Source organism: Miniopterus schreibersii (assembly GCF_964146895.1).
Source record: "Miniopterus schreibersii genome assembly, chromosome: 4".
Lineage (NCBI taxonomy): Eukaryota > Metazoa > Chordata > Mammalia > Chiroptera > Miniopteridae > Miniopterus > Miniopterus schreibersii.
The window spans coordinates 68,568,569-68,585,597 of NC_138105.1; the positions used below are offsets into that span (position 1 = coordinate 68,568,569).

The following is a 17,029-nucleotide window of genomic DNA, read 5'->3' on the forward strand; positions in this document are numbered from 1 at the left end:
TTTTGCTTCCCAGAAATTGTTGACAGTTTAGCTCAAATAAACTCACAAAAATCCTCTATAGGTTTGAATGCTCTTACATTGACAGATCAATGGGACAAACAAAAGGGTCGAGGGTGTTGCCAAGGTTTACAAGTGGACAGGTAAGGTTCCTATTATTTGAGTTTGAGAAGGTGGAGTCCGCAGTTTGCTTTGGGGCATTTATAGTGCCTGTAAAATGTCCAAGTGGAGAATGTCTCATTCCTCCTGGAATTCAGGTGTGGGGTTGAGGATGGACGTTTGTGTCTTAAGTGTATAAATTGTTCTTAAAGCGGTGAGATTCGTTGTATCAAAAGAATGATTATAAGAAGCCTAAGAACTGAGTCCCAAGGCACTCAAACAATTAGAAGTTGGGGACATGTGCTCAACCATCAGAATCCACCTGGCCACCACCTCCCTGCCCGCCTAAGCTCAGAACTACATTTCCCAGAATCCTTTCCGCCCCTTGCTTCTGGGTTAGAGCAGCCAATGAGTCCCGCGTGATTTAGAAGGCGGAAGTGAAGCGGAAGCCATTATTCTCGGGAGGCGTTTGGCGCTATACACATGGGCTCTGGAGAGCTCCCCTGCGGTTTCCTTCCAGCTGTTGGCGACCCTCCGCCTCCCCGCGGCAGACTGGACCTTCCGTTTGAACTTCTCGACTCTTGGGCGGCAGCTTCCGTGACCTCCGCTCCCCCGGATTTTACCCTGTCGGGTAAGCCCTGCTTTCCCCCTTTAACCCTTTACTCTCGGCTTTCCTGAGGCCACGAGAGGCCCGCAAGGCAGACGGGGACCTGGGACTGGAAAGCCAGGCAGCCAGGCTTGGAGTGTGTTTTAGACCCTGTCATCAGCGGTATGAAACTCTAATGACGCGAGGACTGAAATTTAGGACCATATTTAGCGACATATTTAGGCACTGGTGATCTGGGGTAAAAAAAAAAAAAAAAAAAAGGCAAAAAAACCCTAACACCTTGTAGTGGGGACGTAAAAAGCCCGGCCGAGTGAATTCAGGGCATTATGGGCGCTCAGGAAATGGAGACCGTGAGGATAAATTACCTTCCGTTTGTTTTTGTGGTCAATTTCCTTTGTGGTCAGCTTGTCTAATATGAATTGTGGCAGCATTTGTCTTGAATGCCTTTTATACTCAAACTTTTAGTTGATTCTTATGCAAATAGCCTATAACTAGATTTAAAAATTCAGTTCGACATTATTTAACTTGAGAGTTAGTCCATTAATAGTTATTGTAGTTACTAACATTTTGCATTGATTTTTACTACCTTATTTGGTTCCTTTTATTTATCCGCTCATAGGACATAGGTGCAAAGAAAAACCCACAAACGCATGAAAACACATACAATTAAAAGGACAACAATAAAGTAAATCCACAAATCAGTCCAAGAAAATATTATGAAACCTCAGAAACCTGTGTGCTCCTAAATTGCAACCTCCTCTTCTCCCAAGGTTCTCTTTTTGGATTTTACTGTTTATAAGTTCTTCCCAAAAATGTATTTCCTAATTTGAGTAATTATTTTTTACTAGACTCACAATCTAAAGTACTTTCAGATACATCCTTTTTCCCATATTTGTGCAGCTGCAGATTCTAATTTAGAGATTTCTAAATATCTTATAGGTGACTTTTGTACACATACCCATTCTTTTTGAGGTACCTTATGGCTTAAATTTTATTTTATTTTTTCAAAATATTTTTATTGATTGATTTTTAAAGAGAGGAAGAGAGAGAGAAACATTGAATTACTGTTCTACTTATTTATGCATTCATTGGTGTTTCTTGTAATGTGCTTGACCAGCAATGGAACCCACAACCTTGGTTTATTGGGACTGTACTAACCAACTACCCAGCCAGGGCCTTACTAAATTTTAGAGTCAGTTTACAAAGTTCCACCTACTGGGGTTTTGTTTTCAGGTTGTGTTGAATATTAATTTTGAGAATATTGACATTATTATGCCATTGAATCTTATGATTAATCAAATTATGTACATTTACATCTTCTATAATGCTTTTTAATAAGGTTTTATAAGTACTAACAAAAAGGATTTTGGGGGGTTTTTTGTTAGATTTATTCCTGGGAGTGTGTGCATGCACTTTAAAATTAATTTTTTTCCAAAGCTTTGTATATTGAATTTAAGTTCTGCAAGGTTACTAAAGTATATAATTCTCTTAATTTTCATGTAGTGTTTTGGATGTTTTTGTCTGTATAGAATGAATAAGTAAATATTTATATATTTTTTTTTGCTTAGTACACGATTTACTTTTTTTGCTGGAATAGCTGAGGACAGCTGGGGACTTCTGATAGCACTGAATGGAATTTGGATAGGAGGTAGTCCTGTTTTCTTTTTTACTTTAAGGGGAATGGACTTTAATGCTTACTGGAAGCTTTTTTTAAATTAATTTTTTAAGTTGATTTGAGAGAGGGGAAGAGAGAGAGGGGGATGGATTTGTTGTTCCACTTACATTGTTGATTTTTTAATTTTTTAAGAAAGAGGAAGTGGGAAAGAGAAACATCCATGGCATTTCCATCGACTGCCTCCCGCACATGCCCCGGCTGCAACCTGGGTATGTGCCCTGACTGGGAATCAAACCGGCAACCTTGGCATATCGGGACTTTGCTCTAACCAACCGAGCTACCTGCCCAGGGCCTAGAAGCTTTTTTGAGAGAGTATTTAATGGGTGGAGGAAGCGCTCTTCTTTTCCTAGTTTAGGAGCTCTTCATTTTTTCTCATGAACAGCTGTAGCTTTTTACAAGTGATCCTCCCCCCCAAGCATCTACTTTGATATCTGTTGATGTATTTCAAGCACCTTAAAGATGCCTGGCCTGTGATAGGTGGCTACTACTGTTTGTGCATGGAATGAATGAGTGAATAATATGCTTGTCTTACTTGTCTGATAGTGTGGTGAACTATACCAATGAACTTTTCTAGTATTATATTAAATTTGCATTGGTAAATAACTTACTTGGAAAGGATACTTACTATTGTATCATTTTTGGTGATTTAGATTTATGTTTGAGTGAAATTGGCTTGTAATTTTCCTTTCCTTTGCAGGTTTGTGCCAGCCTTATAAAATGGGGTGGGGCTGTTCCCTCTTTTTGCTAAACTCTGGAGTATTTTGCCTAAGAATAAACTGACTTTTTCCATAAAGAGAGTTATACCAAGAAAAACTACTTAGCTCTGGAGTTTTCTTTGTGGGAAGTTTTAAAGCTATTGGTTCAGTTCCTTTAAGGGTTATAAGGCATTTAAGTTCTCTATTTCATTATGGTAAGTAAAATTTCTTTAGGAATTTATTCATTCTATCTAAGGTTTAAATTGTATAGTCAAAGTTGTTAATAATGTCATCTTACTATGTTTTTAATGCTTGCTACATCTGTAATGTTTTTTCACTCCTATGTATACGTTTCTTCTTTTAAAAAAATAAACCCTGTCAGAATTTTTGTCAATTTTGTTTTTCTCAAAGAACTTTCGACTTGATTGAACTTTATAATATGAATGTTTTCTATTTCATAACTTTCTGTTCTTTATAATTTTCTTCCCTTTTTTAAAAAAAAATATATATCTTTATTGATTTCAGAGAGAGGAAAGGAGAGGGAGAGAGAGAGATAGAAGCATCAATGATGAGAGAGTCATTGAACAGCCACCTCCTGCACGCCCTCGACTGGGGATCAAGCCCGCAACCCGGTCACGTGCCCTGACCGGGAATCGACCCTGATCTCCTGGATCCTAGGTTGCCGCTCAACTGCCGAGCCACGCTCTCCAGGCCCCTTTACTTTTTTGAGGGTCACTCTTTCTAGCTTCTTACATTGGGTATCTGTCACATTCCACAGAAGTGCAGCATGTAGTATTATATTTCAGTTCTAAATATTATGAATATTATGACTTCCTTGACATGTGAATCATTTAGAATTTTCTCTTTTAATTTCCATTCCTATGGCTTTGTTGTTATCTTCTGGTCATTGTTTGCTTAACTTCATTGCACTGGTCAGAGATCGATGCCATTTCTGAGACATATATTGTGCTTGTGTGGTTGGAGTTTCTAGTTAGGAAGTGCTGTCTCATCTTACTCAGTCCGTGTATAGTTACTGAATTATCCACCTAAACTATTTCAGTGAGAGTTCTGGTAGTGGCTTTGTCCATTCTTCTTAGAGTTCTGTCCTTTTTCAATGTTTTCATATTTTTGAGGCTGTGTCATAACATATACGGGTATATACGGCTTTTTCTTGAATTATACTTTTCATTATGTAATACCTCAGTTTTCTCTATGAGCCTTTTTGCCTTAATCCATTCTTTCTGGTGTTAATATTATAAAGCAGCTTAAAAAAATGTATGTGCCTTATATATATGTTTATTTCCATTCTTGTTATATCCCTATGTGTTAGATGTCTCTTATAAACAATATTTTTTTAATCTATTTTGAGAATATCTATTTTAGTTCAAGCGTTTAGTTCATTAACATTTATGTGTTAATATGTTTGGTTGTTGACTTTGTTCTGTCTTTTCAGTTTCTTTTTTCTAGCTTCCTTTTGAGTATTTTTTATTCCACTTTTTTCTCTGAGCATTTTGAATTTATTTTACATATATATTTACTCTGAAGAAGTTGGCCTTAGAAGGGAGGGCACACATCTCCTTGTTTGTAATAAGAGAGAAAGAGAAAATCATAGATCAGTTGGGAGGAAATTTTATATAACTAGAGACCAGAAAGTAAGAAAGATTTCTTTTACCTCTTTAAAGTATAATTTGCAAGAAAATGCATAGATCTTAGGTGATCAGTTTGATGAATTTTTTTGACAGTTGTATGCATTGTGTAACCACTAACTAAAAAAATATATGTAGAAAATTTCACTTGCCCCAAGAAGTTTCCTCTCTGTTCCCTCAGTCTATCCCCATCTCATGCTTCTCCATCGAGGCAACCATTTTTTTACTATAGACTTAAACAACTTTTGCCATTGACTTAAGTTTTGCCTGTTCGTGGACATCGTGTAATTGGAATCAGAATTTCTTGTGTCTACCGTCTGTTGGTCAATATATAGAGATTTGTGTATGTCTCAGTAGTTTCTTTTTATTGCTGACTAGTATTTCGTTGTACACGTCACAATTTGTTTATTCTCTTGTTGATGGATATTTAGATTGCTTACACTTTTTGGCTATTATGAATCAGATTGCTGTATCTCTGATAAATATCTAGGCATGGAATTGCTTAGTCAAATGGTAGGTATACTATTTAAGAAACTGGCAAATTGTTTTCCAAAATGTTTGAACCGTTTCACATTTCCACCATCAGTGTATGAGAGTTGAGGGTATGCCACATCCTTGTCAACATTTAATGCTGGTGGGCTTTTTTATTTTGGCTGCTCTAGTGGGTTGAAATGCTGTATCATTAGTTTTAATTTGCATTTATCAGATAAGTAATGATGTTGAGCACTTTTGCCATGCTTGTTATATTTGTCATTAAATATCGTAAAGTGTCTTAATTCTAGCTTTTTTTTTCGTACCTTTTTTATTGTTTTGTAGGAGTGCTTTAATCTGAATATGAATTTTTTGTCAGGTATATGTGTACTACAAATATTTTCCCCCAATCTGTTGCCTTTTTTTTTTATTGAGGTATAACTAACATAACATTATTTCAGTTTCAGTTATACAACAAAATGATTCGATATTTTTATATATTTATTGAAAAATGATCACAATAAGTGCAGTTAACATCCATCATCATACACAGTTACAAAAATTCTTATGGTGAGAACTTTCAAGGTCCACTCTGTAGCTACTTTCAAGTATGCAATATAGTGTTATTAACTATAGTCACCATGCTATACGTTACATCCCTGTGACTTACTTCATAACTGGAAACTTGTACTTCTTGACCTCATTTACCCATTTCATCAACCACTGCCTCAGGCAGCCACCAGTCTGTTCTCCATATCCCTGACCTTAGTTTTTGTTTTGTTTTGCTTTGCTTTTTTTAAGTTTCCACATATAAATGATAATTTTTTCTGGCTGACATTTCACTTAGTATAATGCCCTCAAGTTCCATTGATGTCCCAAAGGCAAGATTTTTATGGCTAAATAATATTCATATATCACATTTTCTATGTTCGTTCATTCATTGATGGGCGTTTAGGTTGTTTCCATGCCTTGACTATTGTAAATAAAGCTGTAATGAACATGGAGGTGGAGATATCTTTTCAAATTAGTGTATTCATTTTCAGATAAATACCCAGATGTGGAATTGCTGGATTACATGGTGGTTTCATTTTTAATTTTTTGAGGAAACGCCATACTGTTTTCCATAGTGGCTGAACCAATTTACATTTCTACCAACAGTGCACAAATGTTCCCTTTCCCTAATATCCTGGTCAACACTTGTTATCTCTCTTCTTTCTTATATAGCCATTCTAATAGGTGTAAGGTGATAGCTCATGGTTTTGATTAGCATTTCTCTGATGATTAGTGATATTGAGCACCTTTTCATCTGCTTCCTGGCCATTTGTATGTCTTTGGAAAAATGTCTATTCAGGGCCTCTGCCCATTTTTTATTTGGATTGATTTTTTTTTTTTTTTTTGCTATTGAGTTGTATGAGTTCTTTATATGTTTTGGATATTAACCCCTTGTCAGATATATGATTTTCAAATATTTTCTCCCATTCAGTAGGTTGCCTTTTCATTTTTCTGGTTGTTATTACTGTGAAAGGAATATCAGATTACTTGCTGGAACATGCTGAAAGTAAGGGTAATGTTAGACAGTTTTTTATTCAGAAAAACTTGAGATTTTTACCTGGTTATGGGAAGATTGGATTGCCTAGTATGCTTTTCTTTAGTGTAGATATTCCTTTAGGGTTAACATCTTTGAGTTTTGAAGGTGACCAGTTGTGTGCAGACTGGTTTTCCCAGCTCTCTTCAGGGAGGAGGTAGATGGTTAGAATCATCCAGGGCTGGTCTTTTGCTCATTCAGGGTTATAATAGGCAGAGGAATTTGGACAAATAACTTGTAGAAGTAATGGATTGTGATGAATCTCTGCTTGATAGGTAGAGCAGTAAGAAGAGGAATTTGCTGTTCGAGAGCAAGATTATAGAAGCATGAGTGTCCTAGAATCCTGTGTAAAGTGAAGAGTTCATGCAAAAAGAATGTTGTGTAGAAGTTTTATCAGAGAGCAGATTTCTAAATCATTGTCTGTGAGGTAAAGTTGGTAACTAGAGATGACTAGGACAGTGCGTTGGCCCACAGTTGTATATGTTGGTGTAGAGTGTGGGGCCAAATAGCATTGGAGATTGGAACATGGAGTTCTAGATGGATCATCCTCATGAATACTAGAACCATCCTCAACCTTAACAAGCATTAAAGTTGAAGAACAGAAGTCGGGCCCAAATATTCAATGAGTGAAGGAGTTTAACAGAGTTGTACTTGGTGACACTTTACTTGGGAGAATGAATCTGAATCTTTCTTGAGGCAGGTCAGTGTTGTCCACCACATTGCCTGAAGGTTTTGCCAAAGGTAAAGGCTTAGGATCAGGTAGAATTTGCTGTTCAAAAGAAATACTGGAAGGCAAAAATCATAATTATCCTATGAGCAAGAGAGGTAGCCTTGACTTCTAGTAGTCTTTCTCTCTTTTACTACAGATGCCTGCTCAAAGAGTCCCATGAGAGCAAGAGAGTAGCATTCTGATGCCAGTGCTCTGTTGTTCTTCAAATTTATTATCATTCTCACAGGATGGCAGCTGTTGATCTCTCTCCCACATGTGGTAAGTTCTTGGGGTAAAGAATACCCTCAGAAATCAAGCTTAAATGGCCACTGCCACTTCACCAACATCAGGTGTGTGCAAGGACAGAGGGAGGGCTGCCAAAGGAGGATGGATGAACTATAAAGCAGTGGGACCAAAGTCCTGAGAGGCCCCCCAGGTGACTGACTGATTTATGCAGGGTCTCTGTGAGTTTGCATGAGGGAGGGAGTGTGTGTAGTTGGTGTGAAAGGAAGAACACAAGTATGGGTAACCCTGTACTATTCCATTTCTAATTTTGATAACTCTGAGCAAAGTAAAAGCCCTACCTCTTAAAGCTTTAATTTCTTTGCTCATAAGTTGAGAATATATATCACTTTTGTTATGGGTATGTTGGCCCACATCCTTTTTTCCTGTCTTTGAGTAGAGCAGGGCTGCTCTGGATTCTTACCAAACATGTATGTGTGTATATTGATTGGGGATGTGTACTGCACACTTACAGTTTAGTGGTTTGTGAGTGTCAGGCAAACTTTAGTTCTTATGGATCCTGTTTTCTCTAGCTATATCCACCCAGGACCCTGCCCATATCCAGGAGTCAGAAATTCCTCTTGCTTCAAAAGGCCATTCTTGTCACCAGGATGTGGACCTATTTGCTTGTAATGACCTGGAGCCTCATATGCCAACTAATGCTGGCACCCAGGTACACCAAAATCTCTGGGCCCCTGAGGGTGGGAGAGGCACTTCCTAGAACACCCTCAGTATCACATGATAAAATTTTTTTAGACCTTTATTCTGGCTAATGGATGCCTGATCAGGGATCAGGAGAAAGAGCCAAAGAATGTTGGGGGGCTGACCTGGTATCAGGGTTGTTAGGGAAAAAGACTTATGTACCAAATATTTCTCTTGTAATATGGTTCATAGCACTTGGGCCAGGCTAAAAGTGGACAGCTATTTTGGTCCCATGTCAGAGTTGCCTTTGAGGCACTCATAGGGAAGAGAAGACAACTGCTGACTGGCTTCTGGAGTAAATGTTGAGACACCAGAACCCCATGTTGGAACCCCATCCTGTGATTCGAGTCTCTCATACGCAGTCCTCAGTCTCTGCCATCTTTGAGCTCAGACTGGTTTCTCACTGACCACAAATGTGTGCGGTGTTTCAGGACTCAGTGACTTTCCAGGATGTTGCAGTGGACTTTACTGAGAAGGAGTGGCCCTTGCTGGATTCTTCTCAGAGAAAACTATACAAAGATGTGATGTTGGAGAATTATAGCAACCTTGCCTCAGTGGGTAAGACTGGCACCATTTTTTCATTTATGAATCAAATGATTTTGTTTTAAGTACTTGCTATGACCTAGGAGCTGGGTGGGGATTTGGGACACAATTGTGACCTGGTGCCTGCCCTCCTGGTGTCTCCCCATGGATATTGAGACCTATTATATTGACCTTGGAGGTTGTCAAGTGTGTCTGAGCTTGGACATAGGTTTATGAATTGAGTAATCCTTAACTTCTGAGTTAAGAAATCTTTTGAAGGGCAAAACATGTGGGTATTTGTGGTTATGTTTTTTGTAATAGGTTTTCACTGTGCCCCTTAGAAATTTGTCACCATCATTTTGCTGCTCCTAAGTCAGTCTTGTCCATCTTCAGAACTCTGACTTCAGAACACGTGTCCTCTGCACGATCCTTCCTCAACATGTATCTTTCCCCGTGAGTAGGGTGTCAGGTGGGGAAACCCAGCCTCATCTTCCACTTGGAGCAAGAAGAGGAGCTGAGAACAGAGGAGAGGGGACTTCCCCGAGGCACATATCCCGGTAAGCACCAGGCAAAAACAACTGCTTCTGAGTATTCTATCCAGTGATTGGAGTGGAGGGAGATCCATTAGGAAATGTCACCCAGGGAAATTTGAAAATGCTCATTCTCTTTCTCTGCTCCTCCATTCTCTCACAGATCTTTGGTTTCACTGCCCTTTCACCTTTATATTTAAGATGTCCACATGGACTCTTTCTTCTGTTCTTTCAAATTCAACATTTCTGATCATACTCTTTCTGTCATTATTAATGTTGATCTTTGGAGAATTACTTCTTAGTGTGCTGCCCCAAATGTCTACCCTGTCATTGCCAAGTATCACACAGCCAAATTTTTCAGTCATTTTGACTCATGCATTCTTCCTTTTCACCTCACCTTTCCTTTTTTAGGGTTAGTATTTGCAAAAAAATTTATCTATTTTTGTCACTAGCATTTCACCATTTTCTTTTATCAGCAAGTTTATCTTTTTCCAATTTGTTTCAGATTGGGAGATTCCATCTAAAACTAAATGGTCCATTCTCATGGAAGATATTTTTGGGAAGGAAACATCCAGTGGTGTGACAGTGGTAAGATTTCCTTGGGATAACTCTGGATCTTCCATATTAGGAGACGACTGGGCCAGTGTAAGTTAGAAAAAGAGCTCAAGAACTAGGCAGGTGGCATTCCCCAAGAGGAAGCAGTGTTAGAGACACTAATATTACCAGTTACTAACCCCAAACTTTTCCACTTAGAGTTCTGATGAGTAAATATTTCTGTATCTCCGATAATTGAGTGTTGGGGCTCATTTCAGTTAACAAAGTGTATTTTGTAAAAAGCTTTGTAACAGTTACACACATGGAACCTTAGGGCATACATAGCATTCACCTGTTCTATTTGATAGAGTCCAAAGGGAGCAGGAGCAGTACTTTTGCACTGTAAATTATGACATCTTTAGTCATAATGATGTGCTTGAATTTATGTCAGTTTATGTGGGGATAATTCTTAGGAATGTAATGAATATTGGAAATGCCTTAATCAGCACTCATCTTAAATCAATAGGAAAGAACTCACCTTGGAGAGAAATCCACTGAATATGCTCACCTGTTTGAAGTCTTCAGCATGGGGGCTCATCTTACTCAGCAAATCACTGGCAAGAGGCCCTATCACCACCAGGACTATGGGGTAGTTTTCAAAAACAGGCCACATCTAACCCAACATGTGAGCATTTACAGTGGGAGAAAAATGCATGAATGTAATCAGTGCCAAAAAACCTTCACCACGAGTGCTTCCCTTACACGACACAGGAGAATTCACACTGGGGAGAAACCCTATGAATGCAATGTCTGTGGGAAAGCTTTCAATGATCCCTCAGCCCTTAGGAGTCATGGGAGAACTCACCTCACAGAGAAGCCCTATGACTGTAGTCAGTGTGGAAATGCCTTCCGGACCCTCTCCTCCCTGAAGATACACATGAGAGTTCACACTGGGGAGCGACCTTACAAGTGTGATGAATGTGGGAAGGCATATGGCAGGAGCTGCCACCTTATTGCACACAAAAGAACACACACTGGAGAGAGACCCTATGAATGTCAAGACTGTGGGAAAGCTTTCCAGCATCCCTCACATCTCAAAGAGCATGTCAGGAATCACACTGGAGAGAAACCCTATGAATGCACACAGTGTGGAAAAGCCTTTCGATGGAAGTCTAACTTTAATTTGCACAAGAAGAACCACATGGTAGAGAAAACATATGAATGTAAAGAATGTGGGAAGTCCTTTGGTGATCTCTTATCACGGAGAAAACACATGCGAATTCATATTGTAAAGAAACCTGTTGAATGTAGGCAGTGTGGGAAAGCATTCAGAAACCAGTCCATCCTTAAGACACACATGAATTCTCACACTGGAGAGAAACCATACGGATGCGATCTGTGTGGGAAAGCCTTCAGTGCAAGCTCAAACCTAACTGCACACAGGAAAATACACACTCAAGAGAGACGCTATGAATGTGCTGCCTGTGGGAAAGTCTTCAGCGATTATTTATCCCGGAGGAGGCACATGAGCATTCATCTTGTAAAGAAACGTGTCGAATGTAGACAGTGTGGGAAAACCTTCAGAAACCAGTCAACTCTTAAGACACACATGAGAAGTCACACAGGAGAAAAGCCGTACGAGTGTGATCACTGTGGAAAAGCCTTCAGCATAGGCTCAAACCTTAATGTTCACAGGAGAATACACACTGGGGAGAAACCCTATGAATGCTTGGCCTGTGGGAAGGCCTTCAGTGATCATTCATCTCTTCGAAGTCATGTCAAAACTCACCGGGGAGAGAAACTCATAGTGTCATCAGTGTGGAAGAGGCTCCAGTGACACACCTTCTTTAAGAAACATGAAAGCTCAGACTGAAAGGAAACTTTAAAAGCGTCAAGAAGGCAGGAAAGTCTTTATGAATTCATCTTACTGAGCACAAGGAAATACATATAACTTGGGAGAAATATAGTTTGTGTAATAACTGGAAAAACTTGAGTTCTTATCACTTTAGAGATTTGTGAGAGTTAATGCTGGGGGAGAAAATGTGTGTCTGTGGTGTGGAAAAGCCATCAGTGTATATTTAACTCTTAACAAACATGACAACTTAGGAAGAGAAACCCTAGCCTAGTATTTAATGTTGAAATGACTATAGAACCACCTGGCACCTTCTGGGCACATGAGTAAGCACACTAGGGAAAATCTGTAAATCCAACACTAGGCAAACAATTGTTGGTTGTCTTGTATTCCTCATAAGAGAACACAAAAGAGAAACATATAAAGTAAGAAACATGGAAAAGTTAGTAATAGGTCATCAAACTAAGCCAGCTGTCTGTTTTTGTACAGTTCTCAAGCTAAGAATAGTTTACATTTTTAAGGAGGAAGAATATGTGACAGAGACTGTGTGTGGCCCACAAAGTCTAAAATACTTGCTGTCTGGCCCTTTACGGAAAAAAATTACCAACCCCTGTTGCAGAGCAGTGTTTCTTAATGGGGTGGTTTTGCTCCCCAGGAGACATTTGACAATTTCTGAAGACATTTTTGGTTGTTACAACTGGGGAATGTGTTACCGACATGTAGTTGGAAGACATCAAGGATGCTGCTAAATAGCCTACAATGCAGAGGAGCCTCCCAGAATAAAGACTTATATGCCCCAAAATGTTAATATTGCTGAGGTTGAGAAACCTTGGCCTAGAACAACAACTTAATTTTTATGAAACTTGAGTACTCAGGAGAATTTCTATTTAAAACTTCAAAAATATAATCAGTATAATTCTTTCAGGAAACCTATAAGAACCCACACAATCCCTATGTGGAGATGATTTCAGCCACAGCCCCCTCACTTGTGCTTATGAGAATTCACTCACACCCCAAAGGAATTTTCTAGAGAATGTGAAATTGTATTTGATATCTTTCATCGTGAAAACAGACCCTAGCTCATAGATCTTTATTCTTTGCTTTAAGGTTATTCTCTAAATGGCTCAGGCCACATCACAAAAGGTTTGTATGTAGTATTTTTATTATTATTTCATTCTTAATGTTTTAACTTCCTTTTGGATCACTTACTTGACCAATAGACTCTTTAGAATCTTACGTAATGTGTAACATGGATATTTTTAGTGCCTGTTTGTTATGAGTATCTAAATCAAATGCATTGTGACCAGACCATGGTGTCATCTTCAGATGCGCCCTTTGGGATGTTTGAGCCAACAGTGGCATATACTTCTAGTTGCTTCCCTAGTATCTCATCTTCCACATCAAGAAAACTCAATTTTTGTCAGATTAGTAAGGTGTACTATTTTTAAAATCTCTTACAAGTTTCCTTACAACTAGTACAGTCCATGTTCCACAGCCAGTCCATTAACAAATAAGCAGATGTTACTGCGTGGGCTCTGAGAAGACTTGAAAAGGGCCATTTTTCTCCACATGTTTTGTTTTTTTGCTCTTCCCCCTACTTCTCACCTGGCAAGGAGATCCAGTACCTAGTGTTAAAAGATCCATCTTGTGACCGTGAGGATGCAAGGCACAGGCTAAGGAGGATCCTGCAGGAAATTCACAAACAATTCTGGCCTCCCCAGTGGCTTCTTTGAGTTTCTATACTAGCCCTGAATTTGTTATTTCCAGACTTCCTGTTACATGAAAAAATAAAACTGATTATTGGTTTAAGCTGCTTTGGATATTTCATTTTTTTCTATTAGTTTTTTTTATTGGTGGAGGGAGGGTTCTGCCTCATCCTGCTGGATGCTGTCTAACCCATTCACTTAGCCACTAGTGAGTTTTTATAACTGCTGCATGTGGGTATAATCTCCTTATGCTCTTAATTGTTGGATATGGGTTTTTAAATTCTTCAAGCCAAGTTTTAAAATTGCATTTCATATCTTTGATCAACTTAGACATTTAATTTCCCAACTTGTATTGAAGAACTGTATTCATTTTCACAGAAGTGCTGAGTGGAAATCTACTTTATTCAGTTTCTTCTTAAGGAGAAGAAAACTCTTTGTAAATGTCCTACAGAAATATAGTAGCTTTCTGTTCACCCTTTGCAAGTAAAAAGGGTGGGTTGTTCCACTACTGACATATTTTTAAAAGTGCTAAGAAGCAGGGGCCATCAGTTTCTTTTGCATGTGGAGGCAAGGAAATTTAGATACTTGTCTGAGGCAAACCTGTTAGCAAGTAGTAGTGCTTGTATTAAACCCTGGTGTCTGGTTCCCGAGTCCATATTTCTCTTATGTCAGGCCTTGTTCTGTGCCCTGGTCTGGAGTGAATCAGGATATTTGCCTTCATGTTGCTCACATTCTACTTGGGGTTGAGGCACCTGATAAATGAATATATATAATATCTCTGATGATGGTCAGTGCAGTGGAGGAAAAAGTAAGCATGGTGATGATAATGTGGGATTCAGTGGAGCTGAGGAATTAGTAATTTTTTTTTCCTTTTCAATGCTCTGGAATAATTTATACAGCATTAGTACTCTGTGGTTTTAGATTTGCTAGAATTCCCTGTGAAACCATCTGGGACAAGTGCTTTTCTAGTGGGATATTTTCTTAGGAACTTTATTTCTTTTATGGTCATTGCTCTGTTTTAAGCTTTCTAACTTGAATGGTGTCAATGTTGGTAATCTGTATTTTCCTAGGAGATTGTCCAATTCATCTGGTAAAGGTCAGCAAAGTTATCTTATGAGTTTAAAAATGTTTTCTGATTCAGTGGTCATCACCTATTTTTTGTATATTTGCTTTTTCTTTTCCTGAATCAAATGAGCTAGTGGTTTATTTGTGTGCGTGTGTGTTTTAAAAAAATGGAATTTTGACTAGTTAGATCTGTTGTTGTTTTGTTTTCCTCATTCCCCCCCCCCCCCCGAAAATCAAAAAAACAAAAACTTTATTTAATTCCATCCTAACAGCACCAGGTGCAGTGTCTGGGGACAGATAGGATGCAACGCTGTGTGACCACTCACATAATGTGACTCCAAGAAAGCCTGGAGGGGAGCCTATCTCCAGGGAGCTGAGCCAAGGGGAAGAGGGGAGTCCCCAATGGGGTAGGGACAGACATGGAGAAAAGGCGCTACTTCTTGGCAAAGGAGATCTTCATGGGGTACTTCTGGGTGATCTTGAAGTCCTGTAGGGAGTTGTGAGCAGCCCCTGTCTGCACCTCATTGTCAAACTCGACTGCCATGTCGTGCTGCCCTGGGACAAGCCAGACCTCCTTGAAGACGGAACTAGTTGAAAAATATAGACAGCATGAACTCTTTGGTGGTCTCTGGCAGGCTGGTGAGGAACAAGATGTGATTTAGTGGGTTTTCTGAAAGAGGCTCGGTAGGTGGCACCTGGCCCTACATAAGCTGCTGTTGGGGGCATGGCCCCCAGTGGGATCTGGCCACATTTGAAGCCTGGAAATGGGATCATGCCGGGGGATGGCATGTAGGGAGGCTGGCCCTGAATGTGGTGCATGATGTGGGTTGCCTGAGTCCTTGGCAGCATGCCCTGGACTGGCTGTGGGACAGCCCCCACCATGAGGGCGACTGTCCCACCCTGCACCACCGTCTTATTAGCGGCTGGGTTCTACTGGCTCTTGGCTTTTCTCTTCTCCTGCTTATGTTCCTGCTCCACGAAGGTGCCCTTCATCTTAGCAATGATATCTGAGTCAGCCTTGGCATACTGGATACACCTGGGCTTGTAGAAGGGGAAACCTGCATGGAGTACAGGTATTGGTGCTGCTGACCTCCTTGAAGATGACAAAGGCTTGGTCCTCATCACCAGGCTCCATGACATCAGGATATTCAGGATCTGGTCAAACTGTGAGAAGGTGGCATACAAGGACTGCTTCAGCTCATCCTTCTTGATCTGATGTAATTAGTGTGGCTGGGGCAGGTCTGAGGAACTGTTGGAGGGAGGTGCTGTGGTTGGGCAATGGTGCCTAAGGTTTGGCAAGTGGCTCCTGCTACGTTTCTCAGTGCTAAGTACCTTCCTTATTAGTTTCTGCTTTTATCCCCATTTTTTCTTTATGCTTTTGGTTTATTTTTTCCCTTTTTTAAACTGGTAATTAATTTGTTCTTAATCTTTTATTTTATTGACAAGTATTTTGTGTAGTGAATTGTCCTCTAATCACTCCTTTAAAATGCATTCCATAGATTCTAATATATAAATCTTGATAATAATTTCTTTAAAGTTCTGTAATTTCATTTTGTATTTCTCCTTTTACTCAGGTGCTAATAAGAGGTTTTTAAATGTCCAGGTAGAAGAGCTTTTTGGTTTTGTTAATAAGTTCTAAGTGTATTATATGTTGATTTTCTGCAATTTAAATATAGTATACCTCTATGTAGATTTTCTTTGGTATTGATCCTGCTTGGTGATCTCTTAGCTTCTTGGATCTGTGGTAGTTCCCATCTCATAAGTCCAAAATCTCTGCCATACCAAAGTGTGGTTCTGATGCTTGCCCTCTCTCTTTAGATTGTTACATTTTTCTTGCCTTTTGACGTGTCTTGCAGTTTTTTGTTGCAAAGCTTGACATGATGTGTTGGGTAAAAGGAACAGCAGTAGATAAATAGGCCTTTAATGGGTTTTTTCTAGCTAGAAGTTAGCCTGTTTACTGGTTGCTGTAACTATTGTATCAGAGACTAGTTTTCTCTAGTATCCTTATTTTTGTCTCCCTTGTTTTCTTTGGGTTCTTCTACAGACTCCTTAAATGGGGCTAAGACTAGCAATTCTTTTAACTGTATTCCCATTATACAGGAGCCCTAGAAAATTCTTCTTGCCCTTTAGTGTAAGGAACTCAACAAGTTCCTTTATATGTCTTTAGCCCACTGCTACTTTTTTGAATTCAGAATAAAATCTGATTTTTTTTTCCAAACCTACCCATTTACTCCTTGGGAATCTAAATAAATAAATCTGCTTCCTAAAGACAAGTTCCAGACTCAGACCCTTTACAATTGTTTTGACTTAATGTTTTTCATAATTTTTTAAAAACTACCTTCTCCACCCCAC

General features: G+C 39.2%; 1 protein-coding gene and 1 pseudogene across 9 annotated transcripts in view; one reads left to right on the forward strand and one right to left on the reverse strand.

Moving 5' to 3' along the window:
- Positions 1–522: 522 nt before the first annotated feature.
- Positions 523–17,029, forward strand: part of ZNF317 (zinc finger protein 317) — a 37,006-nt gene continuing 20,499 nt past the window's right edge. Inside the window, exons 1-8 of one of the 8 annotated variants that reach the window (XM_081136129.1) lie at positions 523–727; positions 7,642–7,763; positions 8,300–8,439; positions 8,900–9,026; positions 9,452–9,547; positions 10,026–10,108; positions 10,581–10,739; positions 13,014–13,715. In XM_081136129.1, the coding sequence (XP_080992255.1) occupies positions 7,733–7,763; positions 8,300–8,439; positions 8,900–9,026; positions 9,452–9,547; positions 10,026–10,108; positions 10,581–10,739; positions 13,014–13,025 (648 nt within the window). In that variant the 5' untranslated portion in view covers positions 523–727; positions 7,642–7,732 and the 3' untranslated portion in view covers positions 13,026–13,715. Of the gene's footprint in view, positions 728–7,620; positions 7,764–8,299; positions 8,440–8,899; positions 9,027–9,331; positions 9,548–10,025; positions 10,109–10,580; positions 13,716–17,029 lie in introns of those variants that run through there. The other 7 variants (XM_081136126.1, XM_081136123.1, XM_081136124.1 and 4 more) reach the window with 7 other exon arrangements.
- LOC308556300 (U1 small nuclear ribonucleoprotein A pseudogene) lies at positions 15,111–16,556 on the reverse strand (annotated as a pseudogene). Its single transcript has 2 exons — positions 16,515–16,556; positions 15,111–15,889 (listed from the first exon to the last, which is right to left on the reverse strand). The product of its transcript is annotated as a U1 small nuclear ribonucleoprotein A pseudogene (transcript).